The following is an 18,499-nucleotide window of genomic DNA, read 5'->3' on the forward strand; positions in this document are numbered from 1 at the left end:
TGGAGAACATGTGCTCTTTATCATAGAATATTAGGTGAAATACTTTAATATATTTTTACCAAGTTACACTCGTTAAAAGACCAACCCATCTATATAAATGTTGCCATTGGCTGTATTCCTTAATGCCTGCTGGTTGTGGATCACTAATGATCATTCTGTTGCCCCTGGCTGTATTCCTTAATGCCTGCTGGTTCACTAATGTGGATCACTAATCACTAATGATCATTCTGTTGCCCCTGGCTGTATTCCTTAATGCCTGCTGGTTGTGGATCACTAATGATCATTCTGTTGCCCCTGGCTGTATTCCTTAATGCCTGCTGGTTGTGGATCACCAATGCATTCTGCCCCTGGCTGTATTCCTTAATGCCTGCTGGTTGTGGATCACTAATGATCATTCTGTTGCCCCTGGCTGTATTCCTTAATGCCTGCTGGTTGTGATCACTAATGATCATTCTGTTGCCCCTGGCTGTATTCCTTAATGCCTGCTGGTTGTGGATCACTAATGATCATTCTGTTGCCACTGGCTGTATTCCTTAATGCCTGCTGGTTGTGGATCACTAATGATCATTCTGTTGCCCCTGGCTGTATTCCTTAATGCCTGCTGGTTGTCATAATGATCATTCTAATGATCATTCTGTTGTGGATCACTGGATCATTCTGTTGCCTCCTTAATGCCTGCTGGTTGTGGGATCACTAATGATCATTCTGTTGCCACTGGCTGTATTCCTTAATGCCTGCTGGTGCCACCAGTCGTCATAGGGGACCATGAGTAGCAACCCAGTAAAGTTGCATTGGTTATTTATTAAGGACTTGTGGTTGGACGTGGTAAAGTTGGATCGGTTATTTATTAAGGACTTGTGGTTGGACGTGGTGAAGTTGGTGTGTGTGGTTCTGCCACAGGGCAGAAATGATAAGCAGGTTGCAGAACATAGAAGGTAAAGGAGATGAGAATACATCTATTAAACCAATAGATCTCAAATAAGGACAATAAGGAAATCTCAATGTAATGATTAACTAAAATATACATGAAAAATAGGAAACAAACAAACGTCTTAACTTGGAAGCACACAACAAAGACTTACAGAACGATCCCTACACCACTGAGTATAATCGGGTCAATCTGCACCTATAGCTACACATCTTCCTTTAGACTTTTCCTTTGTCGAATGGCTGGAAGTTCTCATCATAAATAGTATTTAGTTAAAATGGGTTACCTGTCTCTCTGCTGGACATAATACATTCCTATGGGATTTTCACCCGGCACAGCCAGAAGAGAACTGGCCACCCCTCAGAGCCTGGTTCCTCTCTACCCGGCAGCCAGAAGAGGACTTGGGCCATGGCCACCTCTGAGCCTGGTTCCTCTCAGAGCCCGGCACAGCCAGAAGAGGACTGGCCACCCCTCATAGCCTGGTTCCTCTCTACCCGGCACAGCCAGAAGAGGACTGGCCACCCCTCATAGCCTGGTTCCTCTCTACCCGGCACAGCCAGAAGAGGACTGGCCACCCCTCATACCCTGGTTCCTCTCTAGGTTTATAATCTCCACCCCTCATAGCCTGCCTCTCTGGTTTATAATCTCCACCCGGCACAGCCAGAAGAGGACTGGCCACTCCTCATACCCTGGTTCCTCTCTAGTTTATAATCTCCCACCAGGCACAGTCAGAAGAGGACTGGCACCCCTCATAGCCTGGTTCCTCTCTAAGTTTCTTCCTAGGTTTTGGCCTTTGTAGAGTTTTTCCTAGCCACCGTGCTTCTACACCTGCATTGCTTGCTGTTTTGGGGTTTTAGGCTGAGTTTCTGTACAGCACTTTGAGATATCAGCTGATGTAAGAAGGGCTATATAAATACATTTGATTTGACCTAAAGTAGACGTGTACAGGGCAGGTTTCCTGTAATTTGTCTTAAAATTTACATAAATTATATGCAATGATATAATTATATATCATTACAATCAGTAAACTTCAGGAACACCAGTATATATATTACTTTAAGAGTGTTTACATGAACTATTGGAACATTTACAAAAGGAACATTTTTTCTACTAAACGTTTAAAGGATATGTACATATGGCATTTTGGGGGCCAGCCCCTCAAACATTTTAAGTCATCATTGGGCTGTATGCACCAATTATGTGTGGAGATATGGCCAAGTGGATCTAGTCCAATATGACCCCTGCAGCTGAATGGCCGCCATATTGGGAAATGGCCGCCAGGGGTAATGGACTAAATCTGTGATGGCACTATAACCCCCCAAAATACTTCTTTAGACATGCCCCAGCTATGTGTGGAATGTGGTGGCTCTATCAGAAAGTCGACTATTCTTTCCGATAGCTGCTAGACTACGGTCAAAATGACCTCAATATGACCCCCATAAGGTCTTCCCAGACAGCACACATACATCTCGCCGACGTCGCCCCGATGCCTACATTATACATTGGGCTGATGTAGTATGGAGAGCGTTTGCGCATTGGCAAGATGACGTCACCATTAGATCATATTTGCACTTCAGCCGCTATTTGGTCGACGCACGTCAAAGCTGCTAAGTTATACTGGCAATAATAAAATAAAATACATATGCTTAACATTTAGCAGACACCAGTTACATTAGTGAGTGCATACATTTATGTACTTTTCTTTTTTCATACTTCAACCCCGTGTGAATGAAACCCACAACGCTGGTATTGCAAGCACCATGCGTTACCAACTGAGTTTACAGGGGACTGTCCCTAGACGAAGTGAATTTGTTTGTGGGTAAAATGAAGAGAGACGATTCAGGTTAATGTCAAATTGATTAAGCTTTTGCTATACCATCAAGTTGTTAAACGATCTGCAGCACAGAAAAGAGAGAAACGAGGAACAGAGAAACATCACATTGAATATAAGAGAGGGTGTGCAGTTAGTTCCATAAAGACGGACGTAAATTTGTTATTACAGGCTAAGTGCAGTGAATATGTGATGACTATATTTACACACAAAAAAGGTAACATTTGAGTGTTCGTGTACCAACTTGGACACTTACAACATAAAGTGGAACGATCTTGGGTATATTTGGTGCCTATCCGCTGGACTAGAGGTTTGTAGCTCTTTCAAAAGAAATGGTCATTCTGACCGAAAGGTTCTAGGCATATCGGGAAGTGCTGTTTTTTACGCAATTTGCAGACACCAAATCTCGCGACAAATAAACTACGAATCCCATGATGCCGTGCGCTGTCCGAGGACACGCGGATTCCCCTCGAGCTCTGCTGTAAGGTCTTCTACTGACAGGACGGTCATTCTATGTACTTATGGCTCATACAACTACAGAAAACACTTTTGACAGGATCAAAAACCTCTTGAATTTCAATGTATGTATTCCGTTACGTGTCATCTTCGTCACGTAGTTTTACAACTTCGAAAAATGTATATATATACACAACTACTTTGCCAAGTGTCGGGCTAGCTAACTTAGCCAGTAAGCAAAACAACCCCAGTTGTCGTTCTGTCAGAATCAGGCTTCAGCCAGACAACTAACGTTAGCTAACCACATCTAAAACTGGCACGTGTTTCCACAGGGTTGTTCTGGAAGCTTTATAAGTGAAGCAAGTTTTTGTCGTCCTCCAGACTCCCCCAATGTCAACCACACAGAAGCCTCTGCGTATGTGACAGCTAGCCAGCTAGCTCTAGAAGGATAACTAGATGTTTTGCAAGTTCTGTAGCTAACCTTTGCACATAGTAAACTTGGCTAGCTAGCTACTTAGCGAGCAGACTAGCTACTTACTATAGTTGGTTTGCTAGCTAGCTTTTTATTTGCCTTGTTTCGCTATATATCCGAATATGGCTGTGTAGCTAGTTAACTTAGTTCAACCAGAACTGGTTGTTTAGCTGAGGATCACCCACAGTAGTGGCTACTGGATTAGTCTGTTGTGTCATTTTATTTGGACGTTTTCATTTCAGGTGTTGGATTAATGGTTGACCTGTTCTAGTTGGAGGTATGTTTTGGTATTATGTCTTATCATCAGATACGTTTCTTCACTCTGATTTATAGCGTTCCTAACTTAATATATACTTATCAACATAAATGATTACTCCTGTTGTAAATGATAGTCATTAGTAAACGATGATGATGATGATGTGTGCTGTCTGCAGGCTCTGTGGTCAAACGTCTCAGGGAGGAGGAGATGCATCGTGTTCTGTCCCAGGGTGCATTGCGGCAGATGGCCTACGTGCGGCCTGTGGTCGTGGGCCTGTCGGTGTGTGAGGCTCGCCTGGCCGTGTCGGTGTGTATTGTAGGCCGCCTGCCCCCCGGGCCCGGCCAGCGCTGGGTCAGTACCTCAGCCTTTAACAGGGCAGTAGAACAGCCCAAGCTCCGGCCGGAGGACCAGGACCCACCCAGCCATCCCCTCAGCCTGGCTGGAACAGAGCCCGTCTATGGGGCAGACTCCTCCAAGCTGCCTGTGGAGGCCCCACCGGAGGCTCCAGAGATAGACCCTCTGCAGGACAAGTCCATTGGTCTGGTCCAGAGGTTCAAGAAGACCTTCAAGCAGTATGGGAAGGTGATGATACCTGTCCATCTCCTGACCTCCAGCGTCTGGTTCGGGACCTTCTACTACGCTGCTATGCAGTAAGTCACCTGTCTCTGGTCTAATCTCCCTGGGGATTCCTACATTAACCCTAAACCACCTGTCTGGTGTACCTCTCCCTGGGGATTCCTACATTAACCCTAAACCACCTGTCTGGTGTACCTCTCCCTGGGGATTCCTACATTAACCCTAAACCACCTGTCTGGTGTTCCTCTCCCTGGGGATTCCATTACTATGGTCTTTTGTTATGAGTCATTTAGCTATACATAGGGCATTTTAGAAGTGCAGTACCATAACTGGTCTTTTGGCCTGAGGTTAATGGCATTTGCTGTTGTGTTCATTGTACAGACTATTACCTAGATACATTCACGGGCCAGTTTATTAGGTACACCCATCTAGTACTGTGTCGAACCCCACTTTGCCTCTACAACAGCCTGAATTCTTCGGGGATGGACTAGTGACTAGTTATTTTGCCTGTTAGCGTGCACGGCTGTTGCCATTGCCCTTCGACCGCTCATCAACGAGCTGTTTTCACCCACAGGACTGCTGCTGACTGGATGCGTTTCGCACCGTTCTCAGTAAACCCTAGGACCAGGGTTCCCAAACTTTTTTTTGGGGCCCTCAACCCTATTTTTATATCTGAAAACTCTCGCGACCACGACCACGTGAAAGAAGAAATGCTGTAATTAACAGCCAAAGGTAACTTTTATTTATTTGGGGCTGTGTCAGTCAATAGAAAACCATTCTAACAGTTTCTGATTCTCTTAACTCACCATCACATACTTTTAATGTGGGACTAGGACAGTCAATTAGTCTGACATAATGTGGGACTAGGACAGTCAATAGAAAACCATTCTAACAGTTTCTGATTCTCTTAACTCACCATCACATACTTTTAATGTGGGACTAGGACAGTCAATTAGTCTAGGACAGTCAATTAGTCTGACATAATGTGGGGCTAGGACAGTCAATTAGTCTGACATAATGTGGGACTAGGACAGTCAATTAGTCTAGGACAGTCAATTAGTCTGACATAATGTAGGCTAGGACAGTCAATTAGTCTGACATAATGTGGGGCTGTGTCAGTCAATTCTAGTTTCTGACAACTCAATCACATAGTGGGACTGACATAATGTGGGGCTAGGACAGTCAATTAGTCTGACATAATGTGGGTCAATTAGTCTGACATGACAGTCAATTAGTCTGACATAATGTGGGGCTAGGACAGTCAATTAGTCTGACATAATGTGGGGCTGGGACAGTCAATTAGTCTAGGACAGTCAATTAGTCTGACATAATGTGGGACTAGGACAGTCAATTAGTCTGACATAATGTGGGGCTGGGACTAGGACAGTCAATTAGTCTGACATAATGTGGGGCTGTGACAGTCAATTAGTCTGACATAATGTGGGGCTGTGACAGTCAATTAGTCTGACATAATGTGGGGCTAGGACAGTCAATTAGTCTGACATAATGTGGGGCTGTGACAGTCAATTAGTCTGACATAATGTGGGGCTGTGACAGTCAATTAGTCTGACATAATGTGGGGCTAGGACAGTCAATTAGTCTAGGACAGTCAATTAGTCTGACATAATGTGGGGCTGTGACAGTCAATTAGTCTAGGACAGTCAATTAGTCTGACATAATGTAGGGCTGTGACAGTCAATTAGTCTGACATAATGTGGGGCTAGGACAGTCAATTAGTCTAGGACAGTCAATTAGTCTGACATAATGTGGGTCTGTGACAGTCAATTAGTCTGACATAATGTGGGGCTGTGACAGTCAATTAGTCTGACATAATGTGGGACTGTGACAGTCAATTAGTCTGACATAATGTGGGGCTAGGACAGTCAATTAGTCTGACAATGTGGGGCTGTGACAGTCAATTAGTCTGACAATGTGGGGCTGTGACAGTCAATTAGTCTAGGACAGTCAATTAGTCTGACATAATGTGGGGCTGTGACAGTCAATTAGTCTGACATAATGTGGGGCTGTGACAGTCAATTAGTCTGACATAATGTGGGGCTGTGACAGTCAATTAGTCTGACATAATGTGGGGCTGTGACAGTGAATTAGTCTGACATAATGTGGGACTAGGACAGTCAATTAGTCTGACATAATGTGGGACTAGGACAGTCAATTAGTCTAGGACAGTCAATTAGTCTGACATAATGTAGGCTAGGACAGTCAATTAGTCTGACATAATGTGGGGCTGTGACAGTCAATTAGTCTGACATAATGTGGGGCTGTGACTAGGACAGTCAATTAGTCTGACATAATGTGGGGCTGTGACAGTCTGTGACTAATGGGGGCTGTGTCAATTAGTCTGACATAATGTGGGACTGGACAGTCAATTAGTCTGACATAATGTGGGGCTAGGACAGTCAATTAGTCTGACATAATGTGGGACTAGGACAGTCAATTAGTCTGACATAATGTGGGACTAGGACAGTCAATTAGTCTGACATAATGTGGGGACAGTCAATTAGTGACTAATGTAGGACAGTCAATTAGTCTGACATAATGTGGGGCTGTGACAGTCAATTAGTCTGACATAATGTGGGGCTGTGACAGTCAATTAGTCTGACATAATGTGGGGCTGTGACATAGGGGACTGTGACAGTCAATTAGTCTGACATAATGTGTGACTAGGACAGTCAATTAGTCTGACATAATGTGGGGCTAGGACAGTCAATTAGTCTGACATAATGTGGGACTAGGACAGTCAATTAGTCTGACATAATGTGTGACTAGGACAGTCAATTAGTCTGACATAATGTGGGACTAGGACAGTCAATTAGTCTGACATAATGTGGGGCTAGGACAGTCAATTAGTCTGACATAATGTGGGGCTAGGACAGTCAATTAGTCTGACATAATGTGGGGCTGTGACTAGGACAGTCAATTAGTCTGACATAATGTATCTCATCACCAGACATAATGTGTGACTAATGAGATGGGTGTGCTAGTCAGGGGGCGTGGTCGACATAATGTGCATCATCTCATGAGATGGGTGTGCTAGTCAGGGGGCGTGGTCGACAGTGTGCATCATCTAATGAGATGGGTGTGCTAGTCAGGGGGCGTGGTCGACAGTGTGCATCATCTAATGAGATGGGTGTGCTAGTCAGGGGGCGTGGTCGACAGTGTGCACGTCATCTCTGCTGTCACATCCAACCTGGATCTATATTTGGTTTTAATGCAAGACGAGAGCACTGAAACCAGCTTCACACAGAGATGAGCTGACGAAGGGTACCATGAGTTTTATGGTGCTTTCAAGACAACGGGGAACTCCAACAAATGAAATATGAGCTGAAATCATGACGTCAGTGATAGAAAGTGGCCCGAGTTCCAGAGGTGGAATTCTGAGTTAGGTGCCCGTTTTAAAAAAGAAAGATTTCTCCCAGTCGGAGCTAGTTTTTCCCCCGAGTTCCCAGTAGTCTTGAACGCACTGAAGTCGGAAGTTGGAGATTTCCCAGTTCCCGAGTTGTTTTGAATGCAGCATTACTTCTCAGATGGCAGGATATTGTTATGCCCCTTTGAGCCAGGAACCAAAACTCCTCCGTAGTGACCTGTAAATGCATTTTGGTCACATGACCGCTCCATCAGCTGTTTGATTTCCCTTACCGGCACGTCAACTGAGCCAGAGTCAAACGGATTGGGAAGTAGGTGCTCTTCCAAGCATTGGAGGTGAGCAGTCATCCCTGGTGTGGGACACTTCCTGATGCTGTTTGCTGATAGAAACGGGCACAGCGGAGGGAAGGGGGCACGGTTCTCTTTTGAAAGACTCTCTCCAATAATAATGACTTCCTCTGAATCGACTGATCGGGTCACTAATCTGTAGCATGTTTTTGTATTCCTCCCCCCTGCATGCTTGCGTTCAGGTTCCCAAATATGTCTGTTACAGGCAAGGAGACACATTTTCTTCTCATCACACAGAAAGTCAACAAAGATTTTAATTGTTTATTTTGTTCAGGGGCAGAACAACAGATTTTTACCTTATCAGCATGGGGATTCGATCTAGCAACCTTTCGGTTACTGGCCCAACACTCTAACCACTATGCTGTGGAAAATGCAGAAAATGATTTTAGGTTGAAGTTGAATTGAACGGTATAAACCAATCAGAATGGAGAAAGACCCATTGAAATCATGTAGAATGAACAGTATAAACCAATCAGAATGGAGAAAGACTCATTGAAATCATTTAGAATGAACAGTATAAACCAATCAGAATGGAGAAAGACTCATTGAAATCATTTAGAATGAACAGTATAAACCAATCAGAATGGAGAAAGACTCATTGAAATCATTTAGAATGAACAGTATAAACCAATCAGAATGGAGAAAGACCCATTGAAATCATGTAGAATGAACAGTATAAACCAATCAGAATGGAGAAAGACCCATTGAAATCATGTAGAATGAACAGTATAAACCAATCAGAATGGAGAAAGACCCATTGAAATCATGTAGAATGAACAGTATAAACCAATCAGAATGGAGAAAGACTCATTGAAATCATTTAGAATGAACAGTATAAACCAATCAGAATGGAGAAAGACTCATTGAAATCATTTAGAATGAACAGTATAAACCAATCAGAATGGAGAAAGACCCATTGAAATCATTTAGAATGAACAGTATAAACCAATCAGAATGGAGAAAGACCCATTGAAATCATGTAGAATGTATGTGTTGCCACCCTAAGGTCACTACTCATAAAGTGTAGAACATTTATTAATCAAAAACATAAAATACTGTAAAAATATGATATGATATTTTGGTCTTATCGCCCAGCCCTAGATAAAACTGCACATTTTAGTGGCATTTTATTGTCCCCCAGCACAAGGTGCACCTGCGTAATGATCATGCTGTTTAATCAGCTTCTTTATATGCCACACCTGTCCAGGTGGATGGATTATCTTGGTAAAGGAGAAATGCTCACTAACAGAGATGTCAACAAATGTGAGCACAACATTTTTGAGAAATCAGCTTTTTTTGTGCGTATGGAACATTTCTGGGATCTTTTATTTCAGCTCATGAAAAATGGGACACTTTACAGGTTTATTTTTGTTCGGTGTAGTTTACAATGCAAGTTACCTGCTGCGGTATATCTCAGAGCATAAGCTGGGGAGTCGGTCAGTTTCCTCTCTAGCTATAGCATACATTGTTTGTTTAACAGTGTTATCTGACAAAGGTATTGATGTGAGTTTCTGTGCCTCTGCCTCACCACTCATTGTTTTCACCATATCTGCAATAGTGTAGCTAGTCATTCACCATGGGAGTGATTCAGTAGTGTGTAGTTTCATAGTGTAGCTAGTCATTCACCTTGGGAATGATTCAATAGTGTAGCTAGTCATTCACCTTGGGAATGATTCAGTAGTGTGTAGCTAGTCATTCACCTTGGGAATGATTCAGTAGTGTGTAGCTAGTCATTCACCTTGGGAATGATTCAGTAGTGTGTAGCTAGTCATTCACCTTGGGAATGATTCAGTAGTGTGTAGCTAGTCATTCACCTTGGGAATGATTCAGTAGTGTGTAGCTAGTGATTCACCATGGGAATGATTCAGTAGTGTGTAGCTAGTGATTCACCATGGGAATGATTCAATAGTGTGTAGCTAGTCATTCACCTTGGGAGTGATTCAGTAGTGTGTAGTTTCATAGTGTAGCTAGTCATTCACCATGGGAATGATTCAGTAGTGTGTAGTTTCATAGTGTAGCTAGTCATTCACCATGGGAATGATTCAGTAGTGTGTAGCTAGTCATTCACCATGGGAGTGATTCATAGTGTAGCTAGTCATTCACCTTGGGAGTGATTCAGTAGTGTGTGGTTTCATAGTGTAGCTAGTCATTCACCTTGGGAGTGATTCAGTAGTGTGTAGCTAGTGATTCACCATGGGAATGATTCAGTAGTGTGTAGCTAGTGATTCACCATGGGAGTGATTCATAGTGTAGCTAGTCATTCACCTTGGGAGTGATTCAGTAGTGTAGTTTCATAGTGTAGCTAGTCATTCACCTTGGGAGTGATTCAGTAGTGTGTAGCTAGTCATTCACCATGGGAATGATTCAGTAGTGTGTAGTTTCATAGTGTAGCTAGTGATTCACCATGGGAATGATTCAATAGTGTGTAGTTTCATAGTGTAGCTAGTCATTCACCATGGGAGTGATTCAGTAGTGTGTAGCTAGTCATTCACCATGGGAGTGATTCATAGTGTAGCTAGTCATTCACCTTGGGAGTGATTCAGTAGTGTGGTTTCATAGTGTAGCTAGTCATTCACCATGGGAATGATTCAATAGTGTGTGGTTTCATAGTGTAGCTAGTCATTCACCTTGGGAATGATTCAGTAGTGTGGTTTCATAGTGTAGCTAGTCATTCACCATGGGAGTGATTCAGTAGTGTGTAGTTTCATAGTGTAGCTAGTCATTCACCATGGGAATGATTCAGTAGTGTGTAGCTAGTGATTCACCATGGGAGTGATTCATAGTGTAGCTAGTCATTCACCTTGGGAGTGATTCAGTAGTGTAGTTTCATAGTGTAGCTAGTCATTCACCATGGGAGTGATTCAGTAGTGTGGTTTCATAGTGTAGCTAGTCATTCACCATGGGAATGATTCAATAGTGTGTGGTTTCATAGTGTAGCTAGTCATTCACCTTGGGAATGATTCAGTAGTGTGTGGTTTCATAGTGTAGCTAGTCATTCACCTTGGGGAGTGATTCAGTAGTGTGTAGCTAGTGATTCACCATGGGAATGATTCAGTAGTGTGTAGCTAGTGATTCACCATGGGAGTGATTCATAGTGTAGCTAGTCATTCACCTTGGGAGTGATTCAGTAGTGTAGTTTCATAGTGTAGCTAGTCATTCACCTTGGGAGTGATTCAGTAGTGTGTAGCTAGTCATTCACCATGGGAGTGATTCATAGTGTAGCTAGTCATTCACCTTGGGAATGATTCAGTAGTGTGTAGCTAGTCATTCACCTTGGGAATGATTCAGTAGTGTGTAGCTAGTGATTCACCATGGGAATGATTCAGTAGTGTGTAGCTAGTGATTCACCATGGGAATGATTCAATAGTGTGTAGCTAGTGATTCACCATGGGAGTGATTCAGTAGTGTGTAGTTTCATAGTGTAGCTAGTCATTCACCATGGGAATGATTCAGTAGTGTGTAGTTTCATAGTGTAGCTAGTCATTCACCATGGGAATGATTCAGTAGTGTGTAGCTAGTCATTCACCATGGGAGTGATTCATAGTGTAGCTAGTCATTCACCTTGGGAGTTCAGTAGTGTGTGGTTTCATAGTGTAGCTAGTCATTCACCTTGGGAGTGATTCAGTAGTGTGTAGCTAGTGATTCACCATGGGAATGATTCAGTAGTGTAGCTAGTGATTCACCATGGGAGTGATTCATAGTGTAGCTAGTCATTCACCTTGGGGAGTGATTCAGTAGTGTAGTTTCATAGTGTAGCTAGTCATTCACCTTGGGAGTGATTCAGTAGTGTAGCTAGTCATTCACCATGGGAATGATTCAGTAGTGTGTAGTTTCATAGTGTAGCTAGTGATTCACCATGGAATGATTCAATAGTGTGTAGTTTCATAGTGTAGCTAGTCATTCACCATGGAGTGATTCAGTTGTGTAGCTAGTCATTCACCATGGGAGTGATTCATAGTGTAGCTAGTCATTCACCTTGGGAGTGATTCAGTAGTGTGGTTTCATAGTGTAGCTAGTCATTCACCATGGGAATGATTCAATAGTGTGTGGTTTCATAGTGTAGCTAGTCATTCACCTTGGGAATGATTCAGTAGTGTGGTTTCATAGTGTAGCTAGTCATTCACCATGGGAGTGATTCAGTAGTGTGTAGTTTCATAGTGTAGCTAGTCATTCACCATGGGAATGATTCAGTAGTGTGTAGCTAGTGATTCACCATGGGAGTGATTCATAGTGTAGCTAGTCATTCACCTTGGGAGTGATTCAGTAGTGTAGTTTCATAGTGTAGCTAGTCATTCACCATGGGAGTGATTCAGTAGTGTGGTTTCATAGTGTAGCTAGTCATTCACCATGGGAATGATTCAATAGTGTGTGGTTTCATAGTGTAGCTAGTCATTCACCTTGGGAATGATTCAGTAGTGTGTGGTTTCATAGTGTAGCTAGTCATTCACCTTGGGAATGATTCAGTAGTGTGGTTTCAGTGATTCAGCTAGTCATTCACCATGGGAGTGATTCAGTAGTGTGTAGTTTCATAGTGTAGCTAGTCATTCACCATGGGAATGATTCAGTAGTGTGTAGCTAGTGATTCACCATGGGAGTGATTCATAGTGTAGCTAGTCATTCACCTTGGGAGTGATTCAGTAGTGTAGTTTCATAGTGTAGCTAGTCATTCACCATGGGAGTGATTCAGTAGTGTGGTTTCATAGTGTAGCTAGTCATTCACCATGGGAATGATTCAATAGTGTGTGGGTTTCATAGTGTAGCTAGTCATTCACCTTGGGAATGATTCAGTAGTGTGTGGTTTCATAGTGTAGCTAGTCATTCACCTTGGGAATGATTCAGTAGTGTGTGGTTTCATAGTGTAGCTAGTCATTCACCTTGGGAATGATTCAATAGTGTAGCTAGTCATTCACCATGGGAATGATTCAGTAGTGTGTGGTTTCATAGTGTAGCTAGTCATTCACCTTGGGAATGATTCAGTAGTGTGGTTTCATAGTGTAGCTAGTCATTCACCATGGGAGTGATTCAGTAGTGTGTAGTTTCATAGTGTAGCTAGTCATTCACCATGGGAATGATTCAGTAGTGTGGTTTCATAGTGTAGCTAGTCATTCACCTTGGGAATGATTCAGTAGTGTGTAGTTTCATAGTGTAGCTAGTCATTCACCTTGGGAATGATTCAGTAGTGTGTAGTTTCATAGTGTAGCTAGTCATTCACCTTGGGAATGATTCAGTAGTGTGTGGTTTCATAGTGTAGCTAGTCATTCACCTTGGGAATGATTCAGTAGTGTGTGGTTTCATAGTGTAGCTAGTCATTCACCTTGGGAGTGATTCAGTAGTGTGTAGTTTCATAGTGTAGCTAGTGATTCACCATGGGAATGATGCAATACTTGTTAGTGTCAGACACCAGGGAATCAATAACTGATGTGTTGAAAACCAAGTTGAAGGGGCTGTAGTTTGCAGTCCTGTCCAGCGGAGGTCCTTTCTGGTCTGAATGTTGGTGGAAGTGTCTCCACATCCTCGTCCTGCACAGTGAGCCAACGCCCTCTGCCTCTGCCTCTGTCTCCACATCCTCGTCCTGCACAGTGAGCCAACGCCTCTGCCTCTGTCTGTGTCTCCACATCCTCGTCCTGCACAGTGCCAACGCCCTCTGCCTCTGTCTGTGTCTCCACATCCTCGCCCTGCACAGTGTGCCAACGCCTCTACCTCTGTCTGTGTCTCCACATCCTCGTCCTGCACAGTGTGCCAACGCCCCTCTACTCTGTCTGTGTCTCCACATCCTCGTCCCTGCACAGTGTGCCAACGCCCCTCTACCTCTGTCTGTGTCTCACATCCTCGTCCTGCACAGTGTGCCAACGCCCCTCTGTCTGTGTCTCCACATCCTCGTCCTGCACAGTGTGCCAACGCCCCTCTGTCAGTGTCTCACATCCTCGTCCTGCACAGTGTGCCAACGCCCCTCTGTCTGTGTCTCCACATCCTCGTCCTGCACAGTGTGCCAACGCCCCTCTGTCAGTGTCTCCACATCCTCGTCTTGCACAGTGTGCCAACGCCCCTCTACCTCTGTCTGTGTCTCCACATCCTCGTCCTGCACAGTGTGCCAACGCCCCTCTACCTCTGTCTGTGTCTCCACATCCTCGTCCTGCACAGTGTGCCAACGCCCCTCTACCTCTGTCTGTGTCTCCACATCCTCGTCCTGCACAGTGTGCCAACGCCTCTGCCTCTGTCTCCACATCCTCGTCCTGCACAGTGTGTCAACGCCCCTCTGCCTCTGTCTGTGTCTCCACATCCTCGTCCTGCACAGTGTGCCAAACGCCCCTCTACCTCTGTCTGTGTCTCCACATCCTCGTCCTGCACAGTGTGCCAACGCCCCTCTACCTCTGTCTGTGTCTCCACATCCTCGTCCTGCACAGTGTGCCAACGCCCCTCTACCTCTGTCTGTGTCTCCACATCCTCGTCCTGCACAGTGTGCAACGCCCCTCTGCCTCTGTCTGTGTCTCCACATCCTCGTCCTGCACAGTGTGCCAACGCCCCTCTATCTCTTGTCAGTGTCTCCACATCCTCGTCCTGCACAGTGTGCCAACGCCCCTCTATCTCTTGTCAGTCTCCACATCCTCGTCCCCTGCACAGTGTGCCAACGCCCCTCTGTCTGTGTCTCCACATCCTCGTCTGCACAGTGTGCCAACGCCCCTCTGTCAGTGTCTCCACATCCTCGTCCTGCACAGTGTGCCAACGCCCTCTACCTCTGTCAGTGTCTCCACATCCTCGTCCTGCACAGTGTGCCAACGCCCCTCTGTCAGTGTCTCCACATCCTCGTCTTGCACAGTGTGCCAACGCCCTCTACCTCTGTCTGTGTCTCCACATCCTCGTCCTGCACAGTGTGCCAACGCCCCTCTACCTCTGTCTGTGTCTCCACATCCTCGTCCTGCACAGTGTGCCAACGCCCCTCTGCCTCTGTCTCCACATCCTCGTCCTGCACAGTGTGCCAACGCCCCTCTACCTCTGTCTGTCTCCATCCTCGTCCTGCACAGTGTGCCAACGCCCCTCTGCCTCCATGTCTGCAGGTTTCACACTTCCCTCCTCCGCTTCTCTGTCAGTGTCTTCACACCTCTCGATGGCCGGGTAGGTGTGGAGCCGGAGACAGCAAGGGTCTGGCTGGATGAACCAGCTTCCCGTGGGGGATGGGCACCCCTGGACACTGGGGGCTCCCAGCCAGAGTCAGTGGCACTGGCTCCCACCTGACACTGGGGGCTCCCAGCCGGAGTCAGTGGCACTGGGGGCTCCAGCCGAGGTCAGTGGCACTGGGGCTCCCAGCCGGGTCAGTGGCACTGGGGGCTCCCAGCCGGAGTCAGTGGCACTGGGGGCTCCCAGCGGAGTCAGTGGCACTGGGGGCTCAGCCGAGTCAGTGGCACTGGGGGGCTCCCAGCCGGAGTCCGAGCCGAGGTCAGTGGCGCTGGCACCCGGAGTGGGGCTCTCCCGGCCGGAGTCAGTGGCACTGGGGCTCCCGGCCGGGTCAGTGGCACTGGGGCTGGAGTCAGTGAAACAAAGAAATTCAGCTAGAATACGTTCACGTCTGAGCCCTGTCCAACACGTAAAGTAAACACATGTGTATTATATAGAGTAGAGGGAACACAATCACTATGGTGAGGTGCTGTTTGCATTCCATTTAGATATAAATACACAGTCTAGCCAATGTGTACTTTACACTTTTCATTACTGATTATATATGTGCAAATAAAAAACAACGGCATTCGGCATGAGAAGAACTTGCAGTCCAAAACGATGTCGTCCTCGTGCAAAAACACGTCGTGTCTGTGAGCGAGCGACGTGCTCGCTCACAGGCTCGTGGTCCTGTCGCAACTCTCTCACTTTCCCTATCGATGTCTTCTATCGTCTGGTGTAAATCTGTAAACCTAGACTTTGATTTAGCTTTTCCTGATTTTAGTCGCCATAATGTTTATATGAAAAGTGCTGTAAAATGCTCTTTATCAAATATTGCTGTGCGTTTGTGCGGGGCTGCTTCAACTCAGATCTTTAATGGCGAATGAACCTTTTTTACTACGAAGGCTGGTCTTCCAACATTTATTCACGGCTTTGCCGTTTACCTCAGCTCATTGGCTATCGGCCGAGCTAGAGTTCTAGACGATCAGTGGTCATTGGGCCAAAATACAATAAAATCAACGAAACACCACTCGTATCATTGGTGCGCAATGAGGTCATTGCTTAGTGTCTTCAAATCGGTTTCTTTGGGTCAATCGTCCATGAAAAGAACGGTCAAGTCTGGTTGTGTTACTAACAGCAGAGGATTACCAAGCAACCATGACTGGATAAGCGTCGTTTCAGTGTAATTACATCGACTGTTTCATCGATAGTTAAATGAGGCGGAATTCCGACGACCAAGCGGTTTTACAAAACGTTTGCGTGTGTTAGGCTTTAAAAAAATGGATTTTTATCGGAAAACGGCACTGCATTTGATCACTGGGATCCTGGCAAATTAGCCGTCCGATTACAAAAGATTCTTTTGAATGATTCTTTTGAATTGATGATGTCAGACACTTGTATCTATGATGTCAGACACTTGTATTTATGATGTCAGACACTTGTATTTATGATGCCAGACACTTGTATCTATGATGTCAGACACTTGTATCTATGATGTCAGACACTTGTATTTAGGATGTCAGACACTTGTATCTATGATGTCAGACACTTGTATCTATGATGTCAGACACTTGTATCTATGATGTCAGACACTTGTATCTGTGATGTCAGACACTTGTATTTAGGATGTCAGACACTTGTATCTATGATGTCAGACACTTGTATTTCCATTCATGTTTAATATCACCATTTCTTATTTTGAATTTGACGCTCTGCAATTTCACCGGATGTTGTTGAATTTGATCCCGCTGGCGGGAAACCGTGTGCTAATTCAGGGCTTGTAATGAAGCATTCCACAGTAAGGGGAAACCGTGTGCTAATTCAGGGCTTGTAATGAAGCATTCCACAGTAAGGGGGTCCGTGTGCTAATTCAGGGCTTGTAATTAAGCATTCCACAGTAAGGGGAAACCGTGTGCTAATTCAGGGCTTGTAATTAAGCATTCCACAGTAAGGGGAAACCGTGTGCTAATTCAGGGCTTGTATTGAAGCATTCCACAGTAAGGGGGTCCGTGTGCTAATTCAGGGCTTGTAATGAAGCATTCCACAGTAAAGGGCTACACTTGTCTACACCTGTATTCTGCGTTTGTGACAAAACAGTCAAGTGCTTTTCCCATGATCTAAGGGCACTCTAGTTGAATTGTATCTTTAAAAAAAATTGTAATCATTTTCATTTAGATTTTAAAGCTTAACCACATTACAATGTTTAAAGATGAAATTATAATCTAACAGTAACAGAATGTCTGTCTGCCACGGCCATGTGACTCACTGTTTTATAGAAGCTACCCGGTTTGGTGAACAGGGTGGTGTACCTAATAAACTGGCCACTGTGTGTATGTTTCATGTGAAGGCACAGTATCTGGCCTGAGTTAACCTGTATATGACACAGTATCTGGCCTGAGTTAACCTGTATATGACACAGTATCTGGCCTGAGTTAACCTGTATATGACACAGTATCTGGCCTGAGTTAACCTGGATATGACACAGTATCTGGCCTGAGTTAACCTGGATATGACACAGTATCTGGCCTGAGTTAACCTGTATAGTATCTGGCCTGAGTTAACCTGGATATGACACAGTATCTGGCCTGAGTTAACCTGTATAGTATCTGGCCTGAGTTAACCTGTATATTACACAGTATCTGGCCTGAGTTAACCTGGATATGACACAGTATCTGGCCTGAGTTAACCTGTATATGACACAGTATCTGGCCTGAGTTAACCTCGCTGGATATGACACAGTATCTGGCCTGAGTTAACCTCGCTGGATATGACACAGTATCTGGCCTGAGTTAACCTGTATATGACACAGTATCTGGCCTGAGTTAACCTGTATATGACACAGTATCTGGCCTGAGTTAGCATTTCGCTACACTCGCATTAACATCTGCTAACCATGTGTATGTGACAAATAAAATAAAATTGTTTATGACACAGTATCTGGCCTGAGTTAACCTGTTTATTCCACAGGGGAGTGAATGTGGTGCCTTTTCTGGAGTTCATTGGTTTACCAGAGAAGATCGTTGGTCTGCTGAATCACTCTTCTGGCGGCTATGCCCTCACTGCCTACGCCATGTACAAGGTAATACTCCCTGC

The 18,499-nt window shown here is 44.8% G+C and overlaps 1 protein-coding gene across 1 annotated transcript in view; it reads left to right on the forward strand.

The window, feature by feature from the left end:
• The first annotated feature begins 3,185 nt into the window (after positions 1 to 3,185).
• Positions 3,186 to 18,499, forward strand: part of LOC135574930 (uncharacterized protein C18orf19 homolog B-like) — a 16,896-nt gene continuing 1,582 nt past the window's right edge. Inside the window, exons 1-4 of the mRNA XM_065027051.1 lie at positions 3,186 to 3,340; positions 3,930 to 3,964; positions 4,122 to 4,596; positions 18,374 to 18,497. Of these exons, the coding sequence (XP_064883123.1) occupies positions 4,154 to 4,596; positions 18,374 to 18,497 (567 nt within the window). The 5' untranslated portion in view covers positions 3,186 to 3,340; positions 3,930 to 3,964; positions 4,122 to 4,153. The remainder of the gene's footprint in view (positions 3,341 to 3,929; positions 3,965 to 4,121; positions 4,597 to 18,373; positions 18,498 to 18,499) is intronic.

Source organism: Oncorhynchus nerka, linkage group LG14 (assembly GCF_034236695.1).
Source record: "Oncorhynchus nerka isolate Pitt River linkage group LG14, Oner_Uvic_2.0, whole genome shotgun sequence".
NCBI classification, from domain to species: Eukaryota; Metazoa; Chordata; class Actinopteri; order Salmoniformes; family Salmonidae; genus Oncorhynchus; species Oncorhynchus nerka.